We start from the raw sequence: 20,888 nt of genomic DNA, 5'->3' as shown, positions 1-20,888 counted from the left end.
ATGATTTCCAAAGCCTGTCCTGAGACCTTCTGAGCACTGCCATTTTAGCGTACTGATTCTAAGATAGATGCCTCAGGATTTATATGATGACTGAAAGAGTCATTTTTGTAAACAGATTCTAAGGCACGATTGCCTTAAATATTCTTACATGGAGAATATTTTTTTTCTGCTTTACTGTCTTGAGTAATATCTTTTGTTTTACTTGTAGATTTGATGGTCCTCGAAGATTTGAGGATTTAGGGTCAAGGTGTGAAGGACCGAGACCCAAAGGGCCTCGTTTTGAAGGAAATCGCCCCGATGGGCCAAGACCCAGATATGAAGGTCACCCAACAGAGGGCACTAAAAGCAAATGGGGAATGATTCCCCGGGGGCCAGCATCTCAGTTTTATATTACCCCCAATACATCCCTCAGTCCTCGACAGAGTGGACCACAGTGGAAAGGCCCCAAGCCAGCTTTTGGACAGCAACATCAGCAGCAACCTAAATCACAAGCAGAACCTCTTTCAGGAAACAAAGAACAATTAGCAGACACCAATAGTAACCAGCAGAAGAATTTTAAAATGCAGTCAGCTACATTTTCCATTGCTACAGATATAAAGGATGCCAAGGCGGCTCAGTCAAATGAGAATCTAAGCGACTCTCAACAAGAGCCACCTAAAAGCGAAGTCTCGGAAGGGCCCATAGAGCCTTCTAATTGGGACCAGAATTCTCAAAGTATGGAGACTCAAATGGACAAAGCCCAAGCTGTTACTCAGCCTGTATCCCTTGCAAATAAACCTCTACCTTCTCAATCTGCTTTTCCCTCAAAACCAGGGGGGATGGAGGGAGGAGCAGCAGTGACAACGTCATCATCATTAACTGCAGATAATGATTTTAAACCTTTGGGTATCGGTCTGCCCCATTCAGAAAACAGCCAAGAGAAAGGGCTGCCTCGGCCAGATAATAGAGATAATAGGTTAGAAGGCAATCGAGGCAGCAGCTCATCTTACAGAGGTCCTGGGCAAAGCAGAATGGAAGACACACGGGATAAAGGACTAGTAAATAGAGGTCGAGGCCAGGCACTCAGCCGTGGCCCGGGGTTGGTCAAGCAAGAAGACTTTCGTGATAAGATGATGGGTAGAAGAGAAGACAGTCGAGAGAAGATGAATAGAGGAGAAGGCAGTCGAGACAGAGGGTTGATGAGGCCAGGAGGCAGTCGGGAGAAAGTGCCGGGTGGTCTGCAAGGCAGCCAGGACAGGGGTAGAGCTGGCAGCCGAGAAAGGGGACTACCTCGGAGGGCTGGCAGTCAGGAGAGAGGACCTCCTCGAAGGGCTGGGAGTAGGGAGAGAGTACCACCACGAAGAGCCGGGAGTAGGGAGAGGGGACCACCTAGAGGGCCTGGCAGTAGGGAAAGGGGACTGGGAAGACCAGATTTTGGTCGTGACAGAGGTCCATTTAGACCAGAACCAGGAGATGGTGGGGAAAAAATGTATCCATATCACCGAGATGAGCCTCCTAGGGCTCCATGGAACCATGGAGAAGAGAGAGGGCATGAAGAGTTCCCATTAGATGGTAGAAATGCTCCAATGGAACGAGAAAGACTTGATGATTGGGATAGAGAAAGATACTGGAGAGAATGTGAACGTGACTATCAAGAAGATACACTAGATCCATATAACAGAGAGGACAGGTTCTCAGCACCACCATCTCGATCTCATGATGGAGATAGACGAGGCCCTTGGTGGGATGATTGGGAGAGAGATCAGGATATGGATGAGGACTACAACAGGGAAATGGACAGGGACTTGGACAGGGATGTGGATCGGATTGGAAGACCCATGGATATGTATGATAGAAATTTGGATAATGAGTGGGACAGAGATTATGGGAGACCACTGGATGAACAAGAATCACAGTTTCGTGAACGGGATATTCCATCTCTTCCACCTTTACCACCCCTCCCACCTCTTCCACCTTTGGATAGATATCGGGATGATAGATGGAGAGAAGAAAGAAATCGAGACCATGGGTATGATCGAGATTTTCGTGATAGGGGTGAGTTGAGAATCCGAGAGTATCCAGAAAGAGGAGATACATGGCGGGAAAAGCGAGATTATATCCCTGACAGAATGGACTGGGAAAGAGAACGGTTGTCAGACAGATGGTACCCATCTGATGTGGATAGACATTCCCCCATGGCGGAACATATGCCCTCCTCACATCATTCTTCTGAAATGATGGGGTCGGATACAAACTTAGACTCTGACCAAGGCCTTGGAGGGGTAATGGTTCTCAGTCAGAGGCAGCACGAAATCATTTTGAAAGCTGCACAAGAACTGAAAATGCTTCGGTAAGTTGACTACTTAAGATCATTTCTTTTAGTCAAAACCACATGCAGACTGCTCTTTTAAAGTGATGTGATATATTTGAATGGAATAATTTTGCTTCAAGTTCTTGTAATTTTTAAATTTGTAATCTGGCCATTTGGTGCTGTTTTAGGGTTAGGATATGTATTTAGGAACTGTGTTAATTGTAAGCTTATGTCCTGAAATCTGAAAATTTGATAGCCACTCTTGGCTTTTATAAATGTGTTGCTGACATACCATTATACTTGTGCATGTTTCAGGTGTCAAACTTCAACTCTCCAGTGCTCTGGACTTCACAGAGCTCATATGTAACATATCTTTTTTTTTTTTCCAGGAGGCATTTTTGTTCTTTGGTATTAGATCTTATAGACTTCATATTCACTAATCTTTGATAAAACTTTGGAAAGTGCTGTAAGGTTTTTCTCTGTTGAAGCTAAGAATGGTTTACCTGAAAGCGTCCTCAGATTTGTCTAACCATTGATACTTTCTTTCTGGGTGTTTTATCTTTCCTTATAACTAGAAGCAGATATCTCTACTTGAGGATGTTACTTGTTAGTGCATAATCAAATATTTTCTTTGTGAAATGGAGAATAGATCTTGGATTTCTTGATTTGCAATCACCTAACTATGTATAGATATCTATATAAAGCTTCCCAGGTAGTAGCAATTAAAAAAAAGCTAACATTGCATGCTTACTATGTGCCAGGAACTATACTGAGTACTTTGTATATATTCATTTAATCCCTAAACCAACCAAATCCTGAGATAAGATTTTAGGAGTCATTGATAGATTGTCAGCTTTTTGAGTAATTTCTTAGGAATTAACAGTGTTTTGAGAAAATAAATTAATGGTTAGCTTTTGATGTATTCCAGTGTATTATGTTTCCTTCATTTTTCAATTCTGGTCTACATTTGTAGATTATATCAATTGAAATTATAACTGAAGCTTTATGACTAGAAAAGTATAATGAGGAAAAACACCTGTAGGTCAAGATGAGAGATCTGGTATCTCAGGCAGCACAGCAGATTTCTGTCTATAGAAGATATGCTCTGAGAGATTGGACTCTTCCAAATTACTCATGAAGAAGATGTGAAAGCATGCTAGAGAACATTTAGTTACTACATTGTTCACTTTTAAATTATTGACACCTTTAATTTAATCCCCACTGTGTGTGGGGCACTGTGCTAATTGTTTAGTGTATATTATCTCAGTCCTCCTGTCTCAAATCCTTTTATCTCAAAGGCCTGCAAAGATCCTCGCTTCACAGACACTAAAGCTCAGAGAGGTTAAGTCCACTTGGCTAATCAGTGGCAAACCCAGAATTTGAATGCAGTCTGTCCAGCTCTAAAATCTGTTTTGTTTATGGAGAACACCAAGCTGATTGGTGTTACCAAGCTGCCAAGGTTTCTTTCCTTTTCTTTTTTAAAATTTCCTTTTCTCCATTATTGCTTTATATGGAAATGCTGGATAAAAGGTGCTTCTTCTTCACCATCTTTTTTTATAAAGCTCTTTCTAGGCAACATAAACATAATTAAAATATATGAAGTGATGGGTAGGAATTATCATAGTTGAATACAAGTAAGCTATGTTGTGTTGGTATAAAGTCATAATATGATTTATATGAGGCAGAAAATAAACTTTATATTTGACCCTTATTTTGTATCTATTTGAGTCACTACACCCAATGTAAGGAAAAAATTGTAAAAGGTCTGAAGAGGTTATAGATGTTACACCTGCTTTTAAGGTGGGCATTGTAAGGAGAAGTTAAAAAAAAAAAAAAGGGAATTTGACCAGAGATTTGAAGAATAGCATGAAGAGTTATAGAATTACTCTTTAGGAATATGAAGTGTTATTTGTAAGCATATAGACTGACATTTGTTCTCACTGTATACAGTAGGGCCATAAACTAAAATACCCAGAAGAACCAGACAAGTAACTAAAATGAGTGAAAGTGGGCCAGTACAACTCTACTTACTGAGTGTGATGAGGATTGTGGCAAACTGCTTCATCTAAAGTGAACAGCCACTACTCCAGTCATTTCATTGTTGACATGTGGAAACGTACGCCCATTCATTATTACCAAATCCCTTTAAAATTTGAATTTATATGTGAAATATTTTGCTTTGTAAATAATGGCAGCTAATTCAGATTTTAAAAACTGATGTGAAAGCAAACTTAAAAAAACTTTCTAGGCCGTATTTGGCCACCATTTTGCAACCACTGGTCTAGAGTCTTCAACAAAAAACATAGCGAGAGAACTTTTTGTTCAATGAAAGAAAAATATGACAAGTAGATGATATTTTAGAATAGACTAATGAGGCAGATTGTAGATTCTGCCCTTGAAGATCCTTAATAATTTGTAGTCATTTATAGGTTGTAGATGACTGGTCAGTTAGCTATATAAAGGCAAGAAGAGTGATACCCTGCTGGTGCTCTGTGGGCACTGTAGGTTTTAGAACTAGGTGTTTAGGTCTCTTTTTTGTTCTTTGATATCAATTGTAGTCACTTAGGAATGGAGTAAACATGCCTTAATGTACCATGGCAATTTTATTTGTTCACAGGGAACAGAAAGAACAGCTTCAAAAGATGAAAGACTTTGGGTCGGATCCCCAGATGCCTGACCATCTGCCGCCCCAGGATGCGAGGTTGCAGAACGCATCTTCAAGGCCTGGAATGTACCCGGTATGGGAAAATGTGTGTTCAGGGAATGAAATGATTCCTACCTTGTATGTTTATATGTTGTTTGATTTTTTTCTATTGTAGTAAGTATAAAATTTCCTCTATAAAAAATGTAAATTTGGGGAAAGTAAAAAGCTAATTGTAATTGACCTTTGAAAATCTTTTAAATGTGGTCAGAAGTGTGACAGATGCATTTTTCTCCTAGGTTTTGATAAGTACACCAAGCACACCTGAGCTACATGGCTTCATGTTCACAAAACTGTAGAATTTTCCTAATAATCTCTTTTGTTCAAATAGTCCTGTTTTTCATCTGGGCAGTGCAGGGGCTCCCCATGAACCTTGTTCCTGTGAGCCTCCAAGTCTCCCCACCTCCTCGGGCTACTGGTTCCTCAGCTACAGAAGAGATCAAACATTATGCCCCAGTTCAGGCAGTAAAGTTCTGTTAAAGACTTGTTTGATCAAGTTCTCCCTTTGTTTTGCATTCATTTTTGTTGTTGTTTGTTGTTTTTACCTTTATGCCAGTGATGGGCTTTAAAAAATGTTTTCATGCAAATAACTTTATAACAACACGAGAGAAAAAAACTCAAACCATTTCATGAAATTAACTCTTCATTTTTCAATGTTCCCTTTCATCCCAATCTAACACATAATACTCATACATAGTTGTTAGCACCAGGGGCCACCATGATGTCACCTCTCCATGTCCCATGTCCCGACCTGTGTGTGCATCCATCAGCATCCGGATGTGTATCCTGTCACTCAGCATATTCAAAGTGGAGTTCATTATCATTCTCCATTAAATTTGTTCTTTCTTCTCACCATTACCTAGTCACCCAAGCTGGAAACCTGAAAGTCAGCCTTAACTCTTTCCTTTGTCCTACCCTTTCATAGCCAGTCATTCTGTTGATTGATTTTACTACCTTTTTAATATTGTTCAGATATACTGTCCTGTACTTCCCCACAACCTCAGTTCTAGTCTTCATCAGCTCTTGCCTAGATTATTTAAGAAACATCCTCGTTCATCTCCCCGTCTCATTCCCCTCTGATCCATTCACCATTCTGCTACTAGAGTGATTATTTTACTATATTTTTGAATCAAAGATTGGGGTATAATTTACATGTCATAACTCATTTTAAGCCTACATAGGTTGAGTTTTGACAAATATAAAGAAGAACAAAATTTCCATTACCCCAAAAAGTTCTCTACTGCCATTCTGTACTCTTGTGCTTCACTTTAGACAGCACTGATGGGACTTCTGGCCAACTGGACATGCGAAAACATAAATCTCACTCTGTTGTGCACCCTGGCTTTAGAATGCTTCCCTATTCCCCCATGGCTTTCAGGATAAAATCTAGAGTCCTTTGCATGACCTTTTATGTTCTTCCTGACCTGGCCTGACCTCTACTTACCATTACTTAACCATTACCATCACTCTCCTACACTCTGCTTTCCTTCCACATGGAGCTTCTTACAACACTGCAAGTGTGCCAGTCTCTTACCTCTCCATCCCTTTGCCACATGCATGTTGTTCTCTAAAGCCGGAGTTTCTTTTCTTTCTCTTCTTATCCCCTTCTCCACCTAGTTCATTCTTGTTCATTTTTAGAACTCAGCTCCGTATCTTCCCTTCCACTTGTGTAAGATGGTTGCCTTCACATGTACCCCTCTAACATCTTGTACAAGCCTCTGTCATAGCCATTATCCTGTGGTATTTTGTCTGTTACCTCGTCTGTCTTTCCTTCTAAACAGAGCTCATGGGGTGCCAGGATGGCTCAGTAGGTTAAGCGTCTGCTTGGGCTCAGGTCGTGATCTCAGGGTCCTAGGATTGAGCCCCACGTTGGGCTCCCTGCTCAGCGGGGAGTCTGCTTCTCCTTCTGCCCCTCCCCCTGCTTGTGCATGCACTCTCTGTCTCTCAAATAAATAAATAAAATCTTTAAAAAAAATAATAATAAAAATCTTAAATTCCCAAAGTGGGATACTTCAGTTACAGAATAAGGACATTTTTAATGATTCCTGGAATACAGCCAGGGGCTCTTGAAAATAGTTGTATAAGGTGTATACCAGAGCCTTGCAAGTATCAGCTACTTAATATTTTTGGTAGATTTAATAGTTTTAATAAAATGTTTTAATATGCATTTTTGATAATTAGTGAACATGAGTTTTTTTTTTACATATTAATTATATTCTTATAAAAATTCTGTTTTGTTCTTTACCCATTTACTCTTTGACTCTTGAGGTTTTTCTTACCAATTTATATTATTAATGTAGATATTAATCTTTTCTCATATAAATACTGTAGGGATGTTTTGTTTTTTAAAAAAATGTATCTATTGCTTTCACTGTGTAGTGTGAAGAAAACACCTTCTATTTTATTTATAGACATAGTCTCAAGAGTTCTTAAGATATTTGAAACAGGCCTGGATAGCTCCAGACACGATAGTTTTTGTCTTATATTGGCATTTTCTTGAAGTTTAAAATGGCATAATCGAATGTTTACTCTTAGGTAGTAACCCTTTGTCTTTAACTGTAGCCTGTAGCTATCTCTAGTTAAACAACATTTCTTATGTATTGGCCAAATCCATTTTGTTACTCAAAAAGTTTGTTTTTAAAGTACAGCCCATACATGAGTAAATATGTAAGTAATATATATTGTTGGCTGGTCTGTATAAGGTCTAAAATAGCTGTCAGTGAAGAACAAACAAACCAGACACAGTGAACTAAGAGAAAAGTATAGTGACCATTTGAATCAAGCTTGCAAAGATTAAAATAAAATTTGACCACTGGATTTCAATATTGAGTAGATAGGACCTATCTGTCGAGAGGTTCTACTATCTCTTTAATACACATTTCTGTTGACATTTGGTGATTGCTTTGGGAAAACAAATGTGAACATTGCACGCTACAGTGGCACTCCCTCTTGGAGAGGTTACTAAATGTCCCATTCAGTTTCTTTGTTTTGTTGTTTCCTGGTGTTGATGTTGTATGTTGGTACCAATCTTGCCACAAACTACTCTTGTCAACCAGACAACTGAATAGAAATGAGGAGGCTAGCTAGAATTTATTTCTCTCACTGGAAATCACTCTTTTTGTAGAGATAGGTCACCAGAGTGAGAAAGATAGTTTATAGCAGAGGTTCTTAACCAAGTGGTCAACATCAGAATTATTCATGGACTAGCATTAACTAATGCTAGGATCTCCCCCTACAGAAATTCAGTAGTTATGGGGTGGACCTGGGACATTTATATCTAAGTGGCTAACTCCCTAACTAGGACGGAGAAAAAGAGGGTGGTACATTGGGGGGAGGGGATGGTAGTGTTGAGGACAACTTTTTTTTAAGTGGGTGTTTTATTTATTTGTACTTAAACCTATAAACCAACCAACCAACTGGTACTATTATCATAATACATTAAAATACAAAACATCTTTCTGCAAATACTAGAATAATGTACAAAGTAGGAGTTATAGTAAAAGAACACAAGGGGCAGAGGAAATCCATGAAGCACATTATAGCTTAACCCTTCACCACAACAATTGAGGTTATTAACAAGTAAAGCCTCACAATGTCAGAAAATACAAATAATCCTTCATCACACACCTTTGTATTTTTACTTCCTATTCTTTTTTTTTTTTTTTAAAGATTTTATTTATTTTTGACATAGAGAGAGTGTACAAGCAGGGGAAGCAGCAGGCAGAGGGAGAGGGAGAAGCAGGCTCCTCGCTGAGCAGGGAGCCCGATGGTGGGGCTCGATCCCAGGACCCTGGGATCATGACCCAAGCCGAAGGCAGACGCCCAACCATCTGAGCCACCCAGGCGCCTCTTTACTTCCTATTCTTGAGGTTAGATTCTAAAGCCTAAAGATACCCAAATTAGTATTGTATCTAGTTATCTGTAGCCAGAAACATGCTACATTGTCCATAGCAGCCAATGCTACTGAAACCTCTTTGATTATACTCCATTCATATCCCCTCAATTGACACAATAAGCATAGTGAGAAACAGAATATCAAGGCAGAGATACAGGACCCTAAAACACAAATCCTAGGAGAAGTAATACAGCCACTGCCCAAATTGAGATTGAATAATATACTCATCGTCACACATATCCAGGCTCTATGTTCACAGAGTCATTTGGGAATAAATCCATTATTTGCTGGGTGCTAAGATACTTAGCAGTTTGCTGTATTACACCATGGCTTTCCCCAGCAGTTTCTAAGATAGACTCCACATCACTGACCAAAGTTGACTGGAACTGGATCTGGGGCTGCAGGGATTCCTCTCCACAGTTGTGGAGCTGATTGTTTCAGGAATTGTTGTTCCAGGCCTGGGGACACCAGGTCTGACTGTTGCAGGAATGGTTGTTCCATATTGAAAGGTTCCAGAGTGTTTATCAGTTATCCCTAGTGATAGGAAGAGAAGCCTGGGTGTTCTGTAGTTGCTGAGCTGTCCTGAGTCACACTGTTGCTGTTTGGCCAGTTGTGTTTCTGCCACCTCTTATTTCATTCTCTGGTTCTGGAACCAGGTCTAAACCTGCTTATAGCTAACGTTCAGAATGTTGGGAAGTTCTTGGATCTGCTGTAGACTGAGGTATTTCTGTCTCTGAAATCTGTCATTGAGTACATATAGTTGGGTCTGAGAGGACAGGGTTCTGATCTGTTTCTTGCCCAGGGCCATATCTTCCTTCTTCACTGTTCCTTCCTCTGTAGAAGTGGGTAGTAGTTTTACTCTGGGACTGGTGGAAGAATCGGGCTGTCCCGAATAAGCAGATCCATGGAAGGAGGAAGAGGAGAGACAGTCTCGATGTAGGGTGTCTCAGCAGATGATATTTGCAAGGATGCATAATTTTCTTCAGGCCCATAAGTCTCAGGCATTGGAGAAGAGTCCTTAGAATTGGGTGCTTCAGGGAAAGGCGGACATTGGGGCTTAGCTGGATCCACACTCCTGTTGCTAAGTTGAGGGTAGAAAAAGAGTGAGATTGGTTTGTTCTAAGATTTTATTTATTTATTTTATTATTTGAGGGAGAGCAGGCAGAGGGGCAAAGGGAAAGGGAGAGAAAGCTTGTCGTGGGACTTGATGCCACAACCCCGAGATCCCGATCTGAGCCACCTAGGCATCCAAAGAGCGTGATTGTAAGAAAAGCCCTAGGCTTAAGTATCTAGGTGGGAGAGCTTAGAGAAATATGAAGATCTCCAGATGTAAGAATATCAGACAGGATGAAGTGGGTCACCACTGCAATAGCAAGAGCCAACCAGCCCAATCTAACAAAAGGTTGAAGACCGTTTTGTTTCCTTTTTCTAAATAACCTAATTGAGGTATAATTTACATAGCATAGAATTTGCCCATTTTCAGTGTGTGATTCAGTGACTTTTAGTAAATTTTACCAAGCTCTGCAATCATCACCATTACCCCGTTTTAGAACATGTTCATTATCCCAGTAAGATCCCTTTTGCCAGTTTGCAGTTAATCCTCATTCCTACCCCAGGTTCCAGGCAACAATTAATCTACTTTTTTGACTCTGTAGATGTGTCTTTCTGGGCATGTCATTTAAATGGAATTCATACAATATGTGGTCGTTCATGTCTTTTAGATAGCCTCATGTTTTCTTTTTTTTTTTTTAAAGATTTTATTTATTTATTCAACAGAGAGAGACACAGCGAGAGAGGGGACACAAGCAGGGCGAGTGGGAGAGGGAGAAGCAGGCTTCCTGCCGAGCAGGGAGCCCAATGTGGGACTCGATCCCAGGACCCTGGGATCATGACCTGAGCTGAAGGCAGACGCTTAACGACTGAGCCACCCAGGCACCCAGATAGCCTCATGTTTTCAAGGTTCATCCATGAATCAGCACTTCATTTCTTTTTATTGCCAAGTAGTATTCTATTGTATGGATATACCATGTTTTGTGTATCCATTCACCAATTGATAGACATTTGGGTCATTGAATAATGCTGCTGTGAATACTCGTGCAAGTCCTTAGGTGGATATGTTTTTCTTGGATAGAGACCTAGGAATGGAACTGCCAAGTGTATCGTAAATTTATGTTTAACCTTTTGAGTAAGTATTAAGTCATTTACCAAAGTGGTCGCACCATTTTACATTCCCATTAGCAATCTAAGAGGGTTCTTGTTTCTCTACATTCTTGCCATCATTTGTTATTGTCTGTTTTATTAACTACAGCCATTCTACTGGGTATGAGATGGTATCTCATTATAGTTTTAATTTGTATTTCCCTAATGACTAATGATGTTGAGCATCTTTTCAAGTGCTTATTCTGGTATCTTCTTTGGAGAAATGTCCAAATTTTTTGCCCATATTTTTTTTCTATTGTTTGTCTTACTAAGTAATAAAAATTTTTCATATTCTAAGTATAAGTCCTTTATCAGATACATGATTTGCATATTTCTCTCCGATGGTGTATTTTAAAACAAAAAGTTTTTAATTTTGAGTGACTCCGGTTTATCAACTTTTTCTTTTATGGATGGAGAATCGGATTTTAATTTCTACTAACGTGTGAAAACATGATGGTATGCTTATCCACTAAAGCATTTACTCTGTTCTCCAGCCTCCAGGGTCCTATAGACCACCCCCTCCTATGGGTAAACCACCAGGTTCAATTGTGAGGCCTTCAGCTCCACCGGCAAGATCATCTGTTCCTGTGACCAGGCCGCCTATCCCAATACCACCACCACCACCGCCACTTCCTCCGCCTCCACCTCCTCCTCCAGTGATAAAGCCACAAACTTCAGCTGTGGAACAGGAACGCTGGGATGAAGATTCTTTCTATGGTCTCTGGGATACAAATGATGAACAAGGACTGAATTCAGAATTTAAACCAGAAACTGGAACAATTCCATCTGCTCCAGTGTTACCACCCCCACATGTTCACCCTTCCATTCCCCCTCCTGGCCCATTGCCTATGGGTATGCCACCAATGTCCAAACCACCACCAGTGCAGCAGACTGTTGATTATGGCCATGGCCGAGGTGAGTAATGGTGACAGGTTTGTATTTGGGATTCTCAAGAAATTGTTAGCTTCAGCTTTGTCTTCTTTAAGCTTCATTCTTAATAATGTTTTTTCCCTGATTTGGTTCACCAGATATGTCCACTAATAAAGTTGAACAGATACCCTACGGAGAAAGAATAACCTTGCGCCCAGATCCACTACCTGAAAGATCAACGTTTGAGACAGGTAGGAGTCCCAGAGAGATCAGTACTTTTTTTTATTATTAACATACAATGTATTATTTGTTTCAGGGGTACAGGTCTGTGATTCATCAGTCTTACACAATTCACAGTGCCTCACCATAGCACATACCCTCCCCAATGTCCATCACCCAACTGCCCCATCCTTCCCACCCGCCTCCACTCCAGCAACCCTCAGTTTGTTTCCTGAGGTTAAGAGTCTCTTATGTTTATCTCCTTCTCTGGTTTTGTCTTGTTTCATTTTTTCCTCTCTTCCCCTATGATCCTCTGCCTTGTTTCTCAAATTCCACATATCAGTGAGATCATATGATAATTGTCTTTCTCTGATTACTTATTTCGCTTAGCATAATACCCTCTAGTTCCATCCATGTCGTTGCAAATGGCAAGACTTCTTTTTTGACGGCTGCATAATATTCCGTTGTATATGTACACCATATCTTCTTTATCCATTCATCTGTCGATGGACATCTGGGCTCTTTCCATAGTTTGGCTCTTGTGAACATTGCTGCTATAAACATTGGGGTGCAGGTGCCCCTTCGGATCACTACATTTGTGTCTTTGGGGTAAATACCCAGTGTTGCAATTGCTGGGTCATAGGGTAGCTCTATTTTCACCTTTTATTTATTTATTTTTTAAAATATTTTATTTGAGAGAGAGAGACACAGCAAGAGAGGGAACACAAACGGGGAGTGGGAAAGAGAGAAGCAGGCTTCCCGCCAAGCAGGGAGCCTGATGGGGGACTCGATCCCAGGACCCTGGGATCATGACCTGAGCAGAAGGCAGACGCTTAACGACTGAGCCACCCAGGCGCCCCTATTTTCACCTTTTTGAGGAACCTCCATACTGTTTTCCAGAGTGGCTGCAGCAGCTTGCATTCCACCAACAGGGTAGGAGGGTTCCCCTTTCTCCACATCCTCAAAAATATCTGTCGTTTCCTGACTTGTTAATTTTAGTCATTCTGACTTGTGTGTGGTGGTTTGAGAGATCAGTATTTTTAAACCTTTTTAGGACCTAATTTTCATGTGATTTTCCTTTCAATAAGATTATCTGGGCCTCCTGGGGCGCCTGGGTGGCTCAGTCAGTTAAGCGTCTGCCTTCAGCTCAGGTCATGATCCCAAAGTCTTGGGATCGAGTCCCACATCGGGCTCTCTGCTCAGCGGGGAGTCTGCTTCTCCCTCTGCCTGCTGCTCCCCCTGCTTGTGCTCTCTCTGACAAATAAATGAATAAATTCTTTTAAAAAAAAAATTATCTGGGCCTCCCTTTAATATAGTTAAAAAATTCATAAGTTGAATTTAGAACAATAATTTATACTAGCTTTAAAGTTAGATTTTCATCTTTCCGCTTTTATTCAGAAAAGGGGATGTAGCTCTTACCTTGTATTAATTGTTTTCATAGAGCACACAGGCCAACGTGACCGTTATGATAGAGACAGAGACCGTGAGCCTTATTTTGATCGTCAGAGTAATGTCATGGCAGATCATCGAGATTTCAAAAGGGATCGGGAGACACACAGAGACCGAGACCGGGATCGGGGTGTGATTGACTATGACCGGGATCGATTTGATAGAGAACGCCGACCTCGAGATGATAGGTATGTTATGAAAAATATCTTTTTGCCAGGTGTACAAATTACCATAGACTTAAGTTCAGCAAAAGTCATTGTATCTAAAGGAAATTCAGTAAATGATGTATTCTTCTTATACATGTGTGTATATATAATGTGGAGATGGAAGAACAGTTCCAGACCAATCTTCAGAAAACTAGATCTTTGAGCTTTGTGAGCTTGAGTTCCAGAGAATTAAATGGGAGATGGAGATAGCCAGTAAGGAAAAGAAATAGTATTGTCAATAAAGGTGCAGTCATTACTTAAGTAGTAGGCATACAGTGTATTTTTGCAGTTCATGAACTCTTTAGATGTGTGTATGCAAGGCAGATCTAAATGGAAAAGCAAAATAAAAATAAAAATATTTACTATGTGTAGTAACTACACATGGAGAAAATTGGGCAGATAGTAATATTGCATTGTAAGACAGAGACCTCCATTTTTTCTTTTTATTTTCTAAAGCACTTCCTGTTACATCTTCTAGGACTCAGTCATATCGAGACAAAAAAGACCATTCCTCATCCAGAAGAGGGGGATTTGATAGGCCATCCTATGACCGAAAGTCTGACCGACCAGCCTATGAAGGACCATCCATGTTTGGAGGTAGAGCAGTGGCTTATTACCCATGAGGATGTTGAGAATGCAAACCACTGGAGATGTTTCCCACTGTAGCTATGGATTTAAACTTTCAATAACGTGTACTCACAGATTTTTCAGAGATGGCAACATTATTATCAAAAATAGCAGTGCAGGGGCGCCTGGGTGGCTTAGTCAGTTAAGCATCCAACTCTTGATTTCAGCTCAGGTCTTGATCTCAGGGTCATGAGTTCAAGCCCCGAGTTGGGCTCCATGCTGGGCATGGAGCCTACTTAAAAAAAAGTTTTTTAAATTTAAAATTAAAAAAAATAATAATGTAATTAATGAAAGAAAACATAAATTGTTCTTTTGTATTATTAAAGAAATTTAGAAAACAGAAATAAAATCAGTTAAAATCCCACCACCTACACAACTATTATAATTTTGTATATTTCTTATCATTCTCTTTTCATGTACATATCAGTGAAGTTGTAGTCAAAGTGTATATATCATTTCTTTATCATGCTTATTCCCAGTGATATTGTACGATACACATTTTTCTATATGTAAACCTACTATAATAATGGCTCTATGATATTCCATTGAGTGGATAAAATATAAAACCTTATTGTTAGACATTTAGGTTGCTTTTGGTTTTTCACCACTATACACTTAAGCTAGAAACACATACCTGTTTGTAAGAACAAGCTTTCCGAAGCTGGTGACTCTTGTTCATAAAACTGTAAAGCTGGGGCACCTGGGTGGCTCAGATGGTTAAGCGTCTGCCTTCGGCTCAGGTCATGATCCCAGCGTCCTGGAATCGAGTCCCGCATCGGGCTCCCTGCTGCTTGGGAGCCTGCTTCTCCCTCTGCCTCTCTCTCTCTCTCTCATGAATAAATAAAATCTTTAAAAAAAAAAAAAACTGTAAAGCTGAAGTTACAGACAGATTATAAAAATCATACTTGGGACTATCCAACAAAGTGTATACTATTCTCCTTCCATGTCCTGTTGCTTAACTTTTTCCTAAATTTAATACAAACAAAGATGATTTCGGTATTTTTCAGAACATTCTGTTTGCCTGAAATCATACCTAAATCTTTTCATTTTCTTGATTTTAATAGATTTACATTACTTTAAACTTTCTCTCATTAAGGTTAAAAGTGGCCCCCAAATCATTATTTTATATTATATTACCTTAGCATGAGTGAAGAGAATTAAAATTTAAAATAATCACCATATAAATAGTAATTTTGTTCAACTGCTGGCCTCCTAGGAGAACGAAGAACCTACCCAGAGGAGCGAATGCCCCTGCCAACTCCTTCACTAAGCCACCAGCCACCTCCAGCTCCACGGGTCGAGAAGAAACCCGAATCTAAGAATGTGGATGATATTTTGAAACCACCTGGCCGAGAGAGCAGACCTGAGAGAGTGAGTCCTATGTAGTTGACTAGCTTTCTTGCAAATCAGAGGCTGATAGGAGATCTTTTTCATATCCTGAATAGAATTCCTCTACTTTTCTGTGACATGGTAATATCAGATTCAAAGCATCTTACCATCTCCAAATCATCATTTAATCTCAAACTGCTTACCCTATAGAATTTAAGAAATTAGAGATTAATTGCTTGGCAAAAAAAGATGTTGAAAACTTTAGAAAACAGTTCATAAGAGGTTCATTAATTGCTCTTATTTTGAAGAGGAGGAAAGTGGATTTGGTTTTATGGCATGTGAAACAAAAAGAGGGAGAATTAGGAGACTTGATTTGCTTGGGCTTATTTTCCTATTTTCCTAGTGACCTCCAAATGTGTATGTTCTTTTTTTTTTAAGTTTTAATTTTCATTCCAGTTAGTTAACAAACAGTGTTATATTAGTTTCAGGTGTATAATATAGTGATTCAACACTTCCATGCATCACCTGTGCTCATCAGGACACGTGAACTCCTCAATCCCCATCATCTGTTTAACCCATCCCCACACCTTCTTCCCCTCTGGTAACCATCAGTTTGTTCACCATACTTAAGAGTCTATTTCTTTGCCAGAACTTTTGGGGGATTTCTGCATCCATATTCATAAGAGACAATCTGTGGTTTTCTTGTGATGTTTTTGTCTCGTTTTGGTGTTTTGGTTTTAGATATCTGCTTGATTTGAAATGCTGGCCTCCCAAAATGAGTAGGGAGTTGTTCCTTCCTGTTCTGTGTTTTGGAAGAGCTTGTAAAGAGTTCTTTAAATGTTTGTTGGAACTTAGTGATGAAACTATGTGGGCCTCTGAGCTTTTTTTTGCAGGTAGTTTTTAATTACTGATTTAATTTCTTCACTTGTCATGGGTATATTCAGATTATATATTTTTTCTTGAGTCATTTTTGGTTGTCTGTGTCTTTCAAGGGATTCGCCCATTTCACCTAAGGTGTCTAATTTGTTGGTATACAACTGTTCATAGTATTCCTTTATAACAATTTTTTACTTCTGTGAAGTTGGCAATTGTGTTTCATCCTTCATTTCTGATTCTAGTAATTTGAGTCTTTTCTCTTTTTTCTTAGTCAGTCTAGCTAAAGGTTTGTCAATTTTGTTGATCTTTTCAAAGAACCAGCTTTTGGTTCTATTGATTTTTCTTTATTGTTTTTCAGTTGTCTATTTTATTGACTTCTGCCCTAATATTTCCTTCTTTCTGCTTGTTTCAGGTTTAGTTTGTTCTTCTTTTTCCAACGTCTGAGGGTGAAGGTTGGGTTATTGATCTGAGATCTTTCTTCTTATTAATATGGGCACTATGGCTATAAACTTCCTTATAAGCACTGCTTTACCTGCATCCCATAAGTTTTGGTATTTTTATTTATCTCAAAGTATTTTCTGATGTTTAAATTCTTTCTTTGAGCCATTGGTTATTTAGGAGTATGGAGTTTAATTTCCACATACTTGGAATTTCTCAAATTTTCCTACTATTAATTTCTAATTTCATTCCATTGTGGTCAGAGTCATACTTTGTATTATTTCTGTCCTTCCAAATTTATTAAGGTTTGTTTCATGACCTGTCATATGGTGTATCCTGGAAAACAATATGTCACTTAACTATAAGACATCATTGTAAAAAAAAATTTTCTGAGTGATTTTTTGGTTTTTCATTGTGTTTCAGATTGTTGTTATAATGAGAGGATTGCCTGGCAGTGGAAAGACACATGTTGCAAAACTTATTCGAGTAAGTATGGGAAAGCCAAAAAATCAGTTGCCTTTATTAGCCACTTGCCTTCTTAGCAAGCAGCGTGATTTTGATACTGGTATTTCCCGTTTGATCCATTCTTATTGGCCCATGTGGGAGATGCTGTCCCATAAACATTTTGTTCTGCTTAAACAAATATCTTTGCCTCTGCTCGATTTGAACCACCAGAAGATTGCATATTATTTAGCCATGAGAAGGAACTTTGCTGTGAGCATTCATTAATTTATTCTATAGGTTCTCTTTAACTCTCTTGACTGTATGATTCTTAGGATAAAGAGGTAGAATTTGGAGGACCTGCACCCAGAGTTCTAAGCTTAGATGATTACTTCATCACTGAAGTGGAAAAAGAAGAAAAAGACCCAGATTCTGGAAAGAAAGTGAAAAAGAAGGTATGGCATATTCCTCTCAGATTGTACTCCGATTCATTAATAATTTTGAAAGGAAAACATGTTCAGGGAGTAATGCGGCTTTTTTGAAAACAAAGAAAATTTTCTCTTTTTTGAACACAAACTTTAGTACTTAGGTGTGAAGGAAAGACTACAAAGTTATCTCTGTCCAGAGGCTAACCAGGGAAGAGGTTTAGGATGGTTCTTTGTTTTTGTTAACTCCATATCTCTTTTGGGGTATCTTATTAGGTCATGGAATATGAATATGAAGCTGAGATGGAGGAGACCTACCGCACCAGCATGTTCAAAACTTTCAAAAAGACTCTGGATGATGGCTTTTTCCCCTTTATCATCCTGGATGCCATCAATGACAGAGTTAGACATTTTGACCAGTTTTGGAGTGCAGCAAAAACCAAGGGTTTTGAGGTAAAAGAACTTTAGAGTACTTTGTGTTATCATGTAAGTGTTGCATTTGCTTGCTTAATCACTGTTCCTTCTTTCTTAGGTATATTTAGCTGAAATGAGTGCAGATAACCAGACTTGTGGCAAAAGAAATATTCATGGAAGAAAACTTAAAGAAATAAATAAGGTGATTTTTGGAAACATAGGAAGTGTATATTCTAAACTTCATTTTGTCTGTATGATCATTGTTGTCTGGAAGTTCTTGTTTATCCCCTTTACTTTCAGAAAATCTTTTCTACCTTCTTAACAAATGATTCTTATCCTTTGTATCTAAGTGAAAGAGGTGTGGCCTAGCCCTTCTAGGAACTGGCCTGTTAGACTTCACAGTATTAGTTAAATTTGTCTTAAATGCTCACTTGGTCTTTCTTTGAGTAGTTTCTTGAGATAACTTGACCTCCTAAATCTTGCAATAGATGGCTGACCACTGGGAAACTGCACCTCGTCATATGATGCGTCTGGACATTCGTTCTCTGCTGCAAGATGCTGCTATTGAAGAGGTGAGTGGCCTTTGCCTTGAAAGCAGTACAAAAGGGACCTTTTTTTTTTTATTCATCTTTTTATTTGGAACAAATTTTAAACTCCAGAAAAGTTGCATGAATCGTATAAGAACACCTGTACAACTTTCATTGAGATTTTCTGATTGTTAATATTTTGCCACATTTTTCTCTATATAGATATGTATGTCTTCTTTTTTTCATTTAAATTCATTTAATTAACATATAGTGTATTATTAGTTTCAGAGGTAGAGGTCAGTGATTCATCAGTCTTATATAACACCCAGAGCTCATTACATCAAGTGCCCTCCTTAATGTCCATCACCCAGGTACCCCATCCCCCCAACCCCCATCCTTTAGCAACCCTCAGTTTGTTTCCTGTGATTAAGAGTCTCTTATGGTTTGTCTCCCTCTCTGATTTCATCTTGTTTTATTTTTCCCTCCCTTCCTCTATGCTCCTCTGTTTTATTTCTTAAATTCCACATATGAGTGAAATCGTATGATAGTTGTCTTTCTCTGATTGACTTTTTTTGCTTAGCATAATACCCTCTAACTCCATGTTGTTGCAAATGGCAAGATTTCAGTCTTTATGGCTGAGTAATGTTCCATCGTTTATATATACCACATCTTCTTTATCCATTCATCTGTCGATGGACATCTGGGCTCTTTCCATAGTTTGGCTCTTGTGGACATTGCTGCTATAAACATTGAGGTGCAGGTGCCCCTTCAGATCACTACATTTGTGTCCTTGGGGTAAATACCTAGTAGTGCAATGGCTGGATCATAAGGTAATTCTATTTTCAACTTTTTGAGGAACTTCCATACTGTTTTCCAGAGTGGCTGCACCAGTTTGGGAAGTTTGCATTCCCACCAACATTGTAAGAGGGTTCCCCTTTCTCTGCATCCTCGCCAACATGTGTTGTTTCCTGAGTTGTTAATTCTAGCCATTTTGACTGGTGTGAGGTGATACTCTCATTGTGGTTTTGATTTCTATTTCCCTGATGCTGAGTGATGCTGAGCATTTTTTCATGTGTCTATTGGCCATTTGTATGTCTTCTTTGGAGAAATGTCTGTTTATGTCTTCTGCCCATTTCTTGACTGGATTATTTGTTCTTTAGGTGTTGAGTTTGGTAAGTTCTTTATAGATTTTGGATACTTTTGGATACTTTATCTGATAAGACATTTGCAAATATCTTCTCCTGTTCTGTCGGTTGTCTTTTGTTTTTGTCAACTGTTTCCTTTGCTGTGCAAAAGTTTTTTATCTCAATGAAATCCAGTAGTTCACTTTTGGCTTTGTTTCCCTTGCCTTTGGAGACGTGTCTAGCAAGAAGTTGCTGTGGCTGAGGTCAAAGAGGTTGCTGCCTGTGTTCTCCTCTAGGATTTTGATGGATGTAACATAAATATATATGTCTTCTTATTACTACTGTTGTTATCACTGTGATTGTGGAACCGTTTCAGAGTTAAGTTGTAAACCTCATAACCCTTAACCCTTCACCCCAATACAGTATTTCAGTATGTACCTCCCAAGAACAAGGGCATTCTCTTACAAAACTAGAAGTCCCAATTATCAAATTCAGGAAATTTAACACTGATAGAGTACTACATTAAGTAGTACAAATTTCCTGAATTAAATTTCCTGAATTATCTCATATATTGTCCATATTCACATTTCACCAAACGTTCCCATAATGTGCTTTACAGCAATTTTTTAAAAATCCAGGATATAGTCCTAATATAAAAAAATACTTCCTCAGCCATGTCATTGTCCGGAAAGACAAAGAATTTTTGAAGAGTACAGGCCAGTGGTTTTGTAGAATACCCCTCAATTTGGGTTTGCCTGGTTGTTTTCACATGATTCGTTTTAGGTTAAACATTACCAGGAATGCTACATAAGTGATGTTGGGTCCTTAATGCATCATATCAGAAGCCATATGATGTCA

At 39.1% G+C, this 20,888-nt stretch overlaps 1 protein-coding gene and 1 pseudogene across 3 annotated transcripts in view; one reads left to right on the top strand and one right to left on the bottom strand.

The window, feature by feature from the left end:
* Positions 1-20,888, top strand: part of YLPM1 (YLP motif containing 1) — a 74,366-nt gene that overhangs the window by 28,634 nt on the left and 24,844 nt on the right. For all 3 annotated transcript variants that reach the window (XR_014148348.1, XM_081830219.1, XM_081830220.1), the window contains exons 5-16: positions 209-2,329; positions 4,908-5,028; positions 11,580-12,000; positions 12,114-12,206; positions 13,616-13,811; positions 14,308-14,426; positions 15,673-15,827; positions 17,523-17,585; positions 17,876-17,995; positions 18,242-18,418; positions 18,498-18,581; positions 18,868-18,951. Coding sequence is in view for 2 of the 3 variants with exons in the window: in XM_081830219.1 (XP_081686345.1) it covers positions 209-2,329; positions 4,908-5,028; positions 11,580-12,000; positions 12,114-12,206; positions 13,616-13,811; positions 14,308-14,426; positions 15,673-15,827; positions 17,523-17,585; positions 17,876-17,995; positions 18,242-18,418; positions 18,498-18,581; positions 18,868-18,951 (3,754 nt within the window). In the remaining variant the exon portion in view is untranslated. The remainder of the gene's footprint in view (positions 1-208; positions 2,330-4,907; positions 5,029-11,579; positions 12,001-12,113; positions 12,207-13,615; positions 13,812-14,307; positions 14,427-15,672; positions 15,828-17,522; positions 17,586-17,875; positions 17,996-18,241; positions 18,419-18,497; positions 18,582-18,867; positions 18,952-20,888) is intronic.
* Positions 9,117-11,108, bottom strand: LOC102734415 (homeobox protein NANOG-like; annotated as a pseudogene).

This window comes from Leptonychotes weddellii, chromosome 9 (genome assembly GCF_054177405.1).
Source record: "Leptonychotes weddellii isolate Sample4059 chromosome 9, ASM5417740v2, whole genome shotgun sequence".
NCBI lineage: Eukaryota > Metazoa > Chordata > Mammalia > Carnivora > Phocidae > Leptonychotes > Leptonychotes weddellii.
The sequence above is the reverse complement of the archived record's forward strand: the minus strand, read 5'-3'. Positions and strand labels throughout refer to the sequence as shown.